Source organism: Lacerta agilis, chromosome 1 (genome assembly GCF_009819535.1).
Source record: "Lacerta agilis isolate rLacAgi1 chromosome 1, rLacAgi1.pri, whole genome shotgun sequence".
In the NCBI taxonomy this organism is placed as follows: Eukaryota; Metazoa; Chordata; class Lepidosauria; order Squamata; family Lacertidae; genus Lacerta; species Lacerta agilis.
In genome coordinates, this window is record NC_046312.1 from 81,502,709 (window position 1) to 81,517,292 (window position 14,584).

The 14,584-nt window shown below is 42.7% G+C and overlaps 1 protein-coding gene across 3 annotated transcripts in view; it reads right to left on the reverse strand.

The window, feature by feature from the left end:
* CLCF1 (cardiotrophin like cytokine factor 1) overlaps nt 1-14,584 on the reverse strand; it is a 50,635-nt gene that overhangs the window by 2,705 nt on the left and 33,346 nt on the right. For 2 of the 3 annotated variants that reach the window (XM_033159170.1, XM_033159162.1), the window contains exon 2: nt 2,918-3,087. In XM_033159170.1, the coding sequence (XP_033015061.1) occupies nt 2,918-3,087 (170 nt within the window). Of the gene's footprint in view, nt 1-2,917; nt 3,113-14,584 lie in introns of all 3 variants that reach the window. The other variant, XM_033159152.1, reaches the window with a different exon arrangement.

Below are 14,584 nucleotides of genomic sequence, written 5' to 3' on the forward strand. Positions count from 1 at the left end.
AGGAGGGGATTGTTTGCTTTTTACCATTTATTCTGTTTCATCTACTCTTGAGAAGTATCAAAAAGTGACTATGGGAATCTCTTGGTTTTCTAAGATTTTAAAAAGAATAGAAAGCAGAGAATTCTCAGGAATTGCGCTCAGCCACAAATCATATATTTGCACAGAGCTGCTGAAATTCATACCACCCTGGTTGTAGGTCTGGCCTAGACAGTGGTTGTCCATGGTCCCAGCTAGAGATGCCACTGGACTTAGTGCTGGGAGCATAGAAAGGAAAGGCAGGGATCTTTCCCCCCCCCTTGCATGTGCTCATGCCCACCACAGCAGATGATGGCCAAATCCTGCAATCCTCCCTATTGACCCAGCAAACAAGCAGGCAAGGACGACTGCAGATTGAAAACACCTTTGGCCTTCCTACTTTGGAGATTTGATGCACTTGAACGGCACACCCAACCCCCCAAAGAAGACCCATGCAGCTGTGACCCCAGTGTTCCTCAGCTGTCAATGTGTTTCATTTCATTTTCCCCCAGCTGTTTGAATAGCCTCCTCTGTCCACAGCTTACATCGCCACATATGGGAGCAGCTTTGCTTCAGTAGAAATCCCTTGGCAGAAATTTCACAACATCCCTCAAGAAGCAGCCAACAGGACAGCACAATTGACTGGTTTCCTTTTTCTATACTGATACAGAAGCCCTGGGGCTATGCGGCAGTGCGCATGCGGGCACATGGGTGTGCATTTCCTGTCCTGCTGAGTCAGATTGCCAATCATTTTGCACCGGTGAATGCCAACCTACTTACGGGAACACTGAAGGTAAGGAGTCAACCATCAGGAGGTACAGAGAACAGATGAATCATAATGAAATGCAATGGTTGCATATGCTATTATATAAGGTCTACGTAGTGCTAAATTTTAAGGTTAAAGTGCTGGAGCTCTGATAGAGGAGAAGGCCTGATTTCTGCTGGAAATAGCATAACCTCCAATGGTAGCCTATGCAGTCCTCCCTAACCTTAACCTCCTTGAGCCAGGAGAAGATTGCTTTTATTACTGCCCCCAGTTCCTCTCCTGGCATCTCTACAGAATAGCCTCTCCCCGTTAACTTCTGGCTCCCTCCAAAGATAGACATCTTCTTAACAGTAACTTCTTATTTCAACAAAAGGGCTCAACAATTCCAACCCCACCTCGCTCTAAAAAACGTTTGCAAGGAGATTTGTGTTCTTTACACATTCTGGGTCTTTGAGCCCAGTGAAAAGAAAAGTATGGGCCTTTCAAGCCTGCATGAAGGGACACATATTTGTCAGCCAAATGGAAATGGGATGGGCTCCTAAAAGCCATAACCTCAAGAGGTGGGACTTCTCTATCCAAAGGAACCACAAATGTTCCAAAGCATCACAAACATGCAGTGATATCCCATGAAGGGTTAGATTATTGCCTCTATAGGAATTCACCCTTACCGTCATCATAGGAAGGTGAAGACAGATGAAACATTGACCTGGTCCAAACCATGATTTGGCACATGCGTGTGAGCATGCAGGCTCCTGGAGAGGAGATTGTGGCTCCTTTGCTCTTCCTCTGGTCCTGCTGCCACCAGCTAAGCCATGGTTTGGCTTAGCAAGTTGTCCAAAGCCAGGCTTATGGTTTATCTCCCTCCAGATGAACCATGAGCTTTAACATGCTAATTGTGCATTTAGGCCCCCACCTAGTGGCATGGGCGTAGCAAGGATTTTTTTTGGGGGGGGTGTTGTTGAGCTTTTTGGGGGGAGATCACGGGTTAAAAAAAAAACAAAAAAACCCAAAAGAGTGCATTATGGTGGGCAGGCTTTTGTTAGGGGGGCAAGCTTCTGCTTGATGGGCAGAACTTCAGTTAATTACCGGTAAGTATTTTTAATGCTTTTCAATACAGTGGCTCATTATGGGAATTATGTGTTATCACCGGGGGCCCTTGTTAGAAAATGTTGTTCCAGTTGATGGTGTGGCACACAGGAAGGCGACAAATAAGATGGACATCAGTTGGTGTATAATGGGTCCACTTCTCATTTTTCCTATGGAGATCCAGGCTTCTCAATTTTTGTGTTTAAAAAAGGAAGCTTCTTGAACCCAGATATGCTGGAAAATATGAGCCTCTACACTTTCCCATACCCATACCCATACCCAAACCAAATCAATCCGTTCGTTTCACTTTTGTGACTGTTCTTGATGAATGCTCAGTGCCAGGGAACCCAGCCAAGGGGTAGGGCTTGGAATGCCAGGTAGGCCAGGGAGCAGGGATGCCATGCAGATAGATGAGGGTCTGCCCCCAGTCTCTGCTCTCCACGCAGCCGGGCGTTTCCCTGGCGAGTTCTGACAGACAAGGCCTCACCTCACCCCAGGAGATGCACAACAGATTGTAAACAGGGAGACTCCACCGGTGCCTGAAGGCAGGGAGGGGGAAGCATGTCAGATATTCTGCCAAGTGAGGGCCATGGCTGGGGAAAGAGCCGTGTATTTTAGCTATTCACCATGCAGAAGGAAATTTCGGGGTGGGGTGGGGGGTTGTGGCGTGTTTTGCAGATGGTGTTGCAGGCAGTTTAAAGTCTTAGAATGTCCGCCTGCATGAATCTCTTCCCCACATACTGAGCGGAGGCAGATGCTGTCGCCTGTTGATACACTCCTCTTTGCACTGAGCTTTTGGGATTAAAGTTATGCGTGTGCCTGCAATCCACTGGGTTCTCAACTCGGATAGAGAGAGAGAAACGCAGCCTGACCTCACCTAGCGACAGAGACATCAGAGAGGAAAGAGACAGTGAAGCACAGTTTACAGAGAGGGAATAGAGTCTGGGCAGGAAGAGGAAAAAGAAAGGGCACACAAGGGAAGGGAGAGGTGTTTCCTACTAGGTTGCTCAACTCAGTAGTCCCCAACCCTCTCCAAGCTTCTACACTCACATAAGTAGCTGCAAGCGAGTGCAGCTGGTGTTCCAGGTAGCGAGTAAGGTCGTACGTCTGCTGGATGGACTGTCTGGTGGTAGTCACTTGGTCCGTGCTGTTCAGTGCAGGCACCACAGGCAGGTTCCAGAGCGTGGCACACAGGAAGGCAAGGATCCCCCACGAATCTCCTGCAGGGAGCACACTTGTAAGGAGCTGTGGGCGAAGGGAGCACTGTGACAGGGGGAGCAAAGCCTGCATCGCCCATTCCCGCCCCACACCACCATTTCCAGGAGAAGACACAGGGACAAAGTGCTCAACGCAGCCTGCTTCTATAGCCCAGGTCATATAAAAATATATACCCCAACATTTATTGCATAGTCCAAAGACGGCAGTTCAGACCTCCAAAGAACTTGGCTGAGAGTTGTCCAGGGTTTTGATGCTGGCCCCACCTTGGATAACACCAGGGACAAAGAGAAGGAGCTAACTACAAAAATGACTTTGCCATTATCCCCACCACCACACCCTCTGCCCAGGGCAGAGCAGCCTTGTTCTCTTCATGTAAACAAGGTAGTTCCAACTGCCCTCCAACCACTACCAACTCATCAGAAAGTTTTGTTGTTTTCTAATGCACAGTCTGACCCCATTCATCATGCCAGTAGAAATAAGACAAACTTTCATCATGACCATCGCAGGGCAGAAAGGGTTAACTTCTCTCTCTCCTCACCATCCAAACGGCTTCTATTAGCATTTACATTACAGAAAGTGTGCATGTTAACTGCATTCACACAATTGATGCTATATCTAGGTTGGGCCCCAAGGCAGGATGGGAACTGGAGACAAGAGTCATCCATCTGGTTCAAGGCATAAAGGCCACACATAATACAGTCGTACCTTGGTTTTCGAACAGCTTCATTCTTGAATGTTTTGGCTCCCAAACACTGCAAACCTGGAAGTGCCTGTTCCGGTTTGCGAACTGCGTTTGGAAGCCGAATGTCTGACGGGGCTTCCGCTGCTTCCGATTGGCTGCAGGAGCTTCCTGCAGCCAATCAGAAGTTGCACTTTGGTTTCCGAACGTTTTGGAAGTTGAACGGACTTCCAGAACGGATTCCGTTCAACTTCCAAGGTACGGCTGTACCTGTTTTTCCACAGGCCCCTCCCCACCAGCATTCACTGCTGTAGATGCATAATGCAGGACCCTGGATGGCAATGGGTAATTCATTCTAAGGATCTTTACTAACCACACCGTGAAAATTTAGATTTGGGGCAAGAGACTGTCTTCGTGGCAGGGCATGGCTAATGCTTTAGGTCAGGGATGGAGAGCCTGTTGCCTTCCAGGTGTCATTAGCCTACAACTCCCATCAGCCCCATCCAGCATGGCCAAAAGGGGTGGTGGGAATTGTGGTCCAACAACATCTGGAGGGGATCAGGAGCCATATCCATGCTATAGGCAAATGGAGCAGGCTAGTAGGAGAGCTTAGGTTGGCGATCATGTTCATTGCCAATCTAACTGCACCTGCTTAATAAATACAGTATCTGTTTTCACATTATGTGAACAGGTTAGGGGACTGCACTGAGTACATAAACAGAATATCAACCCAAGATGGAGTTTTTCTCCCTAACTTTTAATTTTTTTAGGCCAAAACGATGCTGTTCAAATTTTGTAATTCTGAATATCATAGAATTTTGAGAGCGAGATGCTGGGTTACAATAGATGAGGAGAAATATATGGCGGTGAGGACATGTATGTGGCTGAATATGCTCAGAAACTGCAGTTGTGAAGAAAAAACATGGATTTCCACATTTCTTTTGTGGGAACTAAGTGTGGCTTCTTCGTCTGACTTCCCCAGTCTGTCAGATGCTGAAGCTTCTGTGTGTGTCTTCTGATTCCAGCAGGCCAAGGCTGGGAACGTGGTTGTGCCTGCATAGCCACCACGGAAGCATACCCCATAACTCATGCCAAGGCCTCCCACTTGTGATGATTCACCCATGAAACACGCAGCCCGGCCCTGGCCACTTGCGCTTCATTAAAGACTATCCCGCGGCATTTTCCTGCTTGCACCACGCCCAGCCCCAGCCCAGACTATTCCATCCTGCTTCAGTGCTTCCGCTGTTCTTCCCACTGGGGATGAGGCCCGCCCATTCCCTCTCCTACGCACTTTGCACAATTCAGCCCTTTTCTTCCCTACAGATTCCTTTAAGGTCAACAAGAAGAGCCTAAAGGGCAGGTGCTCCCAACCAGCAGGGGGCTCTAGTGAATGCGTCTTCATGGAGAAGCTATTAAACAACCTATGGCCTTTTAAACGTGCTTTTAAAAAATTATAATGTGATGCATTTGTGTTTTTATGTTGTAAACATATGTGATCTTTGGATGAAGGACAGTATATAAATTTATTATATAAAACAGTCGTAGCTCGGAAGTTGAGTGGAATCCATTCCGGAAATCCTTTTGACTTCCAAAATGTTTGGAAACCAAGGCGCGGCTTCCGATTGGCTGCAGGAAGCTCCTGCAGCCAATTGGAAGCCGCGCCGGACATTCCAGTTCCAAAGAATGTTCGCAAACCGGAACACTCACTTCCGGGTTTGCGGCGTTCGGGAGCCAAAATGTCCGAGTTCCAGGGCGTTAGGCTTCCAAGGTACGACTATATATAATATCTTCAAAATGGTTGTGCTTCCCACTCGCTCCACTAGGCAGGAACATGCAAATGGAGCTGTTGTTAATTTCTAAATCACAATAGTAGTATAACTTTTAAAATCATAATAGTGGTTGTACTTCCTTAAAATGCATGATTCTATAGTTTGTGCTAGGGTGCTCTATACTGCATACAGTCTATACTTCATATTGTTTCTGTCAAGATAATATGAGAAAAGGAAACAGTGTAGAGGACTCCACTGTTGTTTTCATCCGGGATCCAAAGAGTTCATAGAACCATAGAGTTGTAGAGTTGAAAGAGACCCCGAGAGTCATCTAATCCAACCCTTAAAGGTAAAGGGACCCCTGACCATTAGGTCCAGTCGTGTCCGACTCTGGGGTTGCAGCGCTCATCTCGCTTTACTGGCTGAGGGAGCCGGCGTGCAGCTTCCGGGTCATGTGGCCAGCATGACAAAGTCGCTTCTGTCGAACCAGAGCAGCGCACAAAAACACCGTTTACATTCCCGCTGGAGCGGTACCTATTTATCTACTTGCACTTTGACGTGCTTAGCAATGCCTAAATCTCAACTAAAGCATCATAGTTGTCCATCTAGCCCTGTTTAAACCGTGATCACAATCCTGTCTGGTCCTCTGCATACAAGGCAGAGCAATGCAAGCACTAGTTGGACTGCTGCAGATTAATGAGAGAGAGCTGTGAAACCTCCTTCCACTGAGTCACACACAATCTACTACAATCTCACGTAGGCAGTCCCTGAGGCTAGTACCCTCATGGTTAAGGATTTGTATTTATTTCCAGGTTTAGTCTAAATATGTCTAGTTCTAGCCTTTAATTATCCTGATATATGTCTGCTGTCTACAAAATTATACAACCATCAAAAATCTTCTTCCTTCAGATATCATATCTAGTACAGTATACTTTCCCCAATATATATACGCAGATGGGAAAATAATGGGTTGTGTTAAAAAACAAACGACAGGACCATTGTCAGAGAACCATTTAGTATTCTTAATAATTCTTCCTGAAAGCTTTGCATTGATAACAAACAGACCAGACACTTACAAGCAGCTGCCTGAACTTCGATTGCAAGGAACAGGAAACAAGGAGCGGCACCCCCATACAATTACAAACTGTTCCTAAAAGTCTGAAAAACACACACTAGTAATGGAAAAGGTGACCCATCAAGTCTAATGCCCAAACAAGTGAAAGAAAACAACATCTCTTTAGAGCCGTGGTGGAAATAGCTGGAATCTGCTAAGTATCTTGTCCTCTTGAAAGCTGCTTTGAATATTTTAATTATGAAAAACATCCAATCTGCACTTGTAACAGTTTATGTTACAAGTGCAAGTCAGATTCCACCCCCCCAAAAAAAGTTTTGATATATCAGAATGAAACTGTTAATAAATAAGTTTTTTTAAAAAGTAAAAGTTTTCCTTAGGTTGTTCTCTATGGCAGATGACTAAATTACTTTTCAATCTCCCGTTGCATAACCTAAACAGAGAAGTGCATCTTAAATTCCCACGGTGAGATGCCATAGCATTTTGGGTAGTTGTTCTGCAGTTTTCACCAAAGCACCTTCCATAAATCCTCTCCATTTTTTACCAAACAAGAAATGCTTAATATAAATGTTTTGAAATGGATAATACCAGTGTGGTTATCTCCTAGCAAAGGGAAAGCCATACTTCTTGCTTTATATCTTATTATATACACAGCCAAGAATCACATGTGCTCTATAAACCACAGCATCTCTGTTAAGGTTCATTGCTTGTATTACTACTAGTAGCATTGCATTTGTTTATATCCCACCTTTTCCCCAGATAGGGTCTCAAGGTGGCTCACAAAAATGAAAGCAAATTGGAATAAAATGTAAAAGGCTAAAAACATAGAAAAGATGAAACTTAAAAAGTAATTAAACTCTAATAGACTTAACACAGTATTTTAAAAAAAATCTATTAAAATACAGATGATGAAAACAGTACAGCACTGTTAAAAACCCTTTCCTTAAAAATCATAGATCCTATGAAAAACAGTTAGTTTTTCCCAGGTTATTTCTCCCTGCCATCTATGGGCACCTTCATATGGGGAGTGTTGGCCATGCTGGGCCAGAGCACTTAGTGCTTGCAAACCACAGGAGGACTATGCTAATTAGTCCACAACAGACCAAAGACTAGCAGGATCAGAAAGGGTGGCATGGACCAAGTGCAGCATAAAATCCCCATAACAGGTGCTACCTCTTCCTTGAGATAGCTTCCCCCACTTCTGGTATAGTGTTCTGCAGCATTAAATCAGCTGTGGTGAAAGCTGCCATCTGGATACAGCCTAAGAGTGTGACCTATAGTCTTCACTCCTCGACAAATGATTTTACAACAGGTCCTCCAGTTCTAATGACCCCATTCTAAGAATTGATCACTGCCACCACGTATAACTGACTCCGACCTTGTTATTTATCACTACACGGATTTTCTACGTTTCTGACTATAGCATTTTCCAGGACATTTGGTGGTCATATGGTCACAATTGCCCATTATGGGCTTTAAATTGGAGAATATTTAAGGATTATATGGGATCCCCATGGCACAGTTTATTGACAAGAATTACTAGCGTCGGTACGAAACTGCAGTGAACGTGAGATGCTCTGTGTGGTCTAATGCAGTGTTTTTCAACCTTTTTTGGGCAAAGGCACACTTGTTTCAGGAAAAAAATCACGAGGCACACCACCATTAGAAAATGTTAAAAAAATTAACTCTGTACCTATATTGACTATATATAAAGTAATTCTCTTGAATTTTTCAATTTTTCCCACGGCACACCAGGCAACATCTCGTGGCACACTAGTGTGCCGCGGAACAGTGGTTGAAAAACACTGGTCTAATGAGTGAAATGAATGTAGAACATTGTGAAATGGTATTTCTAAAGCATTTCACATACGCATCAGATTCCGACTCTTGAATTCCTAAAAACGTAATGGAGAAGCTATTTTTCAGAACAGAATTCATTAGCAAATTGACACTGCATCCCATTGTTTAAATAAAAATACAAAAGGTACTTGTGCTTCATTTGCTGTTATAGCAGGAATCTAGTACAGGAATCGACAACTGGAGGCCTCAGGGTCAAATCCACCCCAGCCCTCTGAGTACCATCAGTACACACACACACACTTTTTCCAAGCCAGAAAAAGAGAGGAGGGATGGGAGTGGCAGCTGTGTCAATGCAACATTTTGGTACATAGTCCACTTTTGGGGAATGGTGGTTGGGTTGCTCTGGTTGAATCATGTTCCACTCCATTCCCCTCTCATAACACTCACCTAGGTCAGTTGGTAAAGCCCATGCTTTGCTTACAAAACATTCCAAGCTCAGTCCCTGGAATCCCTACTTAAGACAATCACAGGGAGCAAGGCTGAGAAGGCTGCTGCCAGTCAGAGTAGACAAAGCTGGGCTAGATGGAGCAATGGTCTAACTCAGAATAAAGCCTATTCACAGGAAACGTATGTTCTTACCAGGGGATTTGTTATTTTTGCTTAGGTGTTCCAGCAGATACACCTTTATGTTTAAATTGTGAAATATACTTCACATCCCAGGTAACGCTTTACATTTCTGCTGCTCTAAGTCCTCCGCTTGGCTTTTAACTCCACTGTACCTTTACCCAAGTTTATAGATGTCTCATCACCTTTTCATTCCACTTCATGCATCTGATGAAATATATTATCACCTAAACTTAAAGAATGGATTTTAGATTTAGTTCATATTGGATTGGAGAGAAGGCAAATGCGCTATATCATACCTGACACAAGAAAAATACTGTATTCTATATTATAGAAGGCTTTTTCAAGCCTAAATGTGGCACCGGAGAGGGGTTATTTTTTGGTGTGAAGGTTGCAGCACATGGGGAAGGGTTAAAACCTCCCTCCCCAGCTGCAACCCTCCCCCCTCTGAAATTGTCCCTCACAATGCAATTAGACCGGTGTGTGTGTGTGTGTGTGTGTGTGTGTGTGTGTGTGTGTGTAGCCTTTTATTGGCTGCAACAAGAGGCTTTTTCCAAGCCTAATTGCAGCTGAGGATGGGCGAGGCAAGGCATCTGAGGACCAGACAGGGAAGCCCCAGGGGCCGCATCTGGCCTGCGGGAGAGCCTCTACCATCACCTCTTTGAGCTCAATGCACTCTAAATGGACAGTCAAGGCCTTATTAGTTGGGCAACTACTGTAGATGCCAAATGAGTCTGAGCTAGAATCTGATAGGAAAAGAACAGCTCAGTACTCTGGATGTATTTAGGTCATGTTCAACTAAAGTGCGGGGGAGGGAATACATTTACTCCATAAAAGCAGATCCAATATTTTACAGAGTACCTTAAGATCCACAAGGGAGGGACATAGGGAAGCAAACTGCCTGTGAAAAACAGGAGGTTGCTCCTCTAGTCATCAGCACCAAACATTCAACACTACAGTATGCAGCCAACACAATAGGGGTGTACTTTAAAAAAAATAAAATAGTCTGCTCTGGAAGTTTCATCACAGTATTCAGCCCAAATGTACCTTTTCCTCTCAAGGGGCAGCAGAGTGCAGGGGTGGGCCGTTCTGTAGGTTTGAATCAGCAGCTGATTGGCTGGCACCCACAAGGCAAAATTTGCTCCCTAAGCCGGGAGTAGCTTTGCACTTTTAAAAAACGAATGCCACCGATAAATGCATGAACATTCACGTTGTGCTTTAAAAATCTATTGAAAGGCAGACACGGTGCCTGAAGCACAGGGGGTGGAGGACAGTACTGTAGTTAACAGCTGAGTCAGCATTTGATTCACCTGTGTGTGCAAGTCTTCCTTTTCAAATGTGAAGCTAGGAGGAAACCAGACTTATCCTGCAGCTGAGGGATTCACCACGAGCCCTCTTTTTATATTACATCTCTCTTCATCCTAAGCACATGGCTTTCGTCTCCTAGCCTGATAAAAGCACATTGAGAGGGATCAAGGAATGGTGCACACTGCTCAAAGCGGCTGGGCAGCCTGCCCCAAACTTTGAGAGTCATCTGACAATTCATACAACACAACCAAACAACCTAGAATGTTCAGCTGGGAGCAGGTTAAAGAGCAGAGATTTCCATGTCCTATAAGCGTTTGTAGTAAATATAGAAATACAGTGCCATTTCTACATACACATGACAAAAACAAAAATGGTTTTTAAATGACTTGGGAGTGGGGAACAAAATTATAAATACAGTATATAGAGCTGTAATTTTAAGTACTTGTTGCTAATTCCTGCAGCTCTCTACAGTATTTCTACTGTGCTACACAAGCACATTGTTCTATTCTCCCATGTTTAGGCAAGCCTATAAAAAATGTAAAGGTTACATGTGTTTTATTTCTTTTTAGCAACTGTTCATTTTAATTATCTTTTGAATATTTTTCCATCCCTGTTTTTAATGTTTTTTTATTTTATTTTTTGATAAACCGCTTAAAGGTTTTCAAGCAGTATATAAATCTTGATAAATAACATCACACCACATCACAATTATTGGGATCTACCTTTTTCTGCATTGTGATTGAAAATTTTCACATTATTAGCTGGTAGGGGAATCTATAACATTGTTACAGCTATGTTGCTTTATAGTGCAGTCATACATAAAAAAGCAAAGGTATATTATGTTAGTGCATAAGAAAAAATGTTGTAGTAGTAGTAGTAGTGATTTTATATGCCACCTATCTGACTGGGTTACCCCAGCCACTGTGGGCAGCTTACAATGAATTAAAACACAGTAAGACATCAAACATTAAAAACATTTCACATAGCTGCCTCTTTTCACCAATAATACTTAGCTTGCCCCATTATTTTTATCATGTCTTTTTTATCAATATTTGCAATTGATGGACTATTGATATTCATTTAAGATTTTAATGGAATTATAAGCAACTAAGCAGACACAACCCCTGCCCTCTTCACATTTTAAAATCAGTTTCTTTCTTTTCTTTTTTAAAATTTTATTTATGATTTTCATTTATATACATTTCAGCCGTAATTTAACAATAATTCAAACATTTCAAATCTTGTCTTCTTTCCTCTTCTTTCTGCAGTTCGTTAAATTTTTTATCACCATTCCCTACATATTCTAAGTTATATTAAATTCTTTTAATCATCATTCTTTTATTCATCTATTTTCATATATCTATATTTTAAAAACTGCACGTTATTACAATAGTCCTGCCAGTGTTTTTATCTGTTTGCAATTTGTTTGTAAATATTCAATATACCATTTCCATTCCTTTATTTAAAAAGTTTGTTATCCTGATTTCTTATTCTTCCAATAAGTTTTGCCATTTCTGCATAGTCCATAAGTTTTTGTAGCCATTATTCTTTCATCTGGATTCCTTCATCTTTCCATTTTGGGGCAAATAACATTCTTGCAGCTGTGGTTGCATACATAAATAAATTTCTATACTGTCTACAGGTAGGTAAATCTGCACCTATAATTCCCAAAAGAAAAGCTTCTGGTTTGCTTGTTTTTTTACAAATGTTAACTTAAACATCTTTTCCAATTCATTATATATCATTTCCAATTATGCTTTTACCTTATGATAAAAGACCACCACATATGATAAAAGGTGCCTTCTTTCTCTTTACATTTCCAACTTACTCAATTTTGATTTATACATTTTTGCCAATCTAGTAGGTTTCTTTCTTCTCCTTCTTTAAATCTTTCTTTCTGCTATTACAAAATGGTCCTCTTGAATTAGGCATACAGTACTACTGATAAAACTATCTTCTGTTTGCAAAACAATTGCAATTAGCTTGCGAACATTTACCCCTAGTCAGCCATCAGTATTTAGTTTCATGCTCAGTCTTATCTTTAGCCGTCCAAGATCTAATATAGATTTTAGAGCACAGCAACTTTTAATATGAGTCTCAAGCATACTAAACTTTTTTTCCCCCTTTTTCTTTCCCAAGCTATAACAAGCCAGGAAGTAGAGAGGTCAGGCTCCATCCTGATGTTGTCATACATTTGGCAAACGTATGTGGTATGCTACACTGCTACCTGTATTCATTAGCTAGCCCAACTTTGCTCTAGATAAGCAGATTCCAAAACCAAATTTTTAAAAAAGAGGAAAAGCAAAGCAAAACGAGTCAGCCTATATGGAGCATTGTAGTAAAAAGACAGGTTAATACAAAGCACTTGGAATGAGATGGAATTAATGCATGAATAGTTTTGTATACCCAACCCCTAGAATGAGTTAAATCAACTCCTTGTCTTTCTCCTTCCCTTTCCCTTTGTGTCTTCTTAGGTTTCGGAATGTATCTTGATGGTGGAGGTGGGAATGATTAGTGATAAAGAGTAGTAAGGTCTTAGTTCAGAATACCATAGAACTGTGTGCCAGATGTAAGACAACATCAGCGTGAACCTCAACCGCAGATTTCCTGCCTTGTTCTACATCAGCAAAGGACAGATGCAGGAGACAGGAATCGTAACTCATGTTCGGCGTGTTTTGCAACGATGGATGTGTGCTGGATTTTTCTGGCATCTTTACGCTGCTGGCAAAGGAACGGGGAGAGTGGCTTTTCGCAAAGCATCACATCCTTTTGTGAGCTTGTGTTGTGGAGGGAAAACTGTTTCCTGAAACACGCAGGCGCTCTGTGGAAAGCCACTGCTGCAGCATGCCGTTGTATGAGCATGTAGCAAGGCGCCAAAGGTGTGCTTTGCTTAGCAACCTGGAATCACAAGCCGGCAAGCGGTTGATGCTTGCTGCAGCTTGCAGAGCTGCTGCTGTGCAATCTGTGGAACTATCAGTGGGACTTTCTGGGGAAGCCCCCACAAAACCCCAGTAAATTTGGTATCTCAAATCAGCATTTACTTGTATCTGCTACCACTTTAATTAAAAGCTACATCCACAGAGCTAAATAGGTCCTTTTGCCTCTGCTGCTGTTAACATTTCTGTTACGTAATTGCCCCTTGCAGCTTTCTCAGAAACATAGCTCAGTTGGGTGAGCACTAAATTCTCGATCTCAGGGTCGTGGGTTCGAGCCCCATGTTGGGCAAAAGATTCCTGCATTGCAGGGGGTTGGACCATATGACCCTTGAGGTCCCTTCCAACCCTACAATTATATGCCATGTGAAAGTTGTGCTGTATTTGGGACATGTTCTTGTACTGGGATTTTATGAATTTAAAGCACATTGAGCCGAGGAGGAGGAGGAGGAGGAGGAGGAGGAGGAGGAGGAGAAGAAGAAGAAGAAGAAGAAGAAGAAGAAGAAGAAGAAGAAGAAGAAGAAGAAGAAACATTTTAGTAGGAATAATAGTAGTAATCAGTGCTTTTTTTCTAGAAAAATAGGTGCCGGTACTCACTATGAAGTTGTTACAATAACTGTCACTGTTTTTAACCAAAAAAATAGGTGCTGGTACTACGTACCCTTGAGTACCCCCTGGAGGGGGAGCACTGGCAGTAGTTGGTTTTCCTACAAAGAAGTAAGCATGCAGCTTCCCCCTTTGAAGTGTGTTTCATTGCCATGTACAGGGAAATATTCTAGCTATATCTATTGTCGGATAGTTAATTACTTTGATTGATCACATTTGCAGTAGCCTCTGTTTCCCCCCAAGGAGCTTAGGGACAGCCTACATGGGAATATCCTATAGCCTTCCTTTGTTACAATTTTAATTCAGCACATTAATTATGGTGACAGTTATTAGAAACATTTTTATCCCACCTTTCCATAGAAATAGCCAAGGTTGCTAACAACATCAAAACAATCAAATAGTGATCAATCATTATCATTTACAACCCTTTCTCTGTTGGCCCTTTTTTGGGGGGGGGATCTCTCTGTGCCTCCAGAGCATATTCTATGCTCAGACAGAAGAAAGTCAGTTTTACAGAATAGAGAGAAGGAAAACATGCAGTCTTAACAGGGAGAAATGTTCAGAAAGGCCTGTGGAGTGAGATGGGATGCTGAGAGTCACAGAGGATTGAACAGAGAATGGATTAAAAAGAAGGCACTGAATTAAAATTCTAACAAAAAGTTTTTCCAAAGTTAATGTGGAATCTGTGCACTACCACTACAGTTCTCT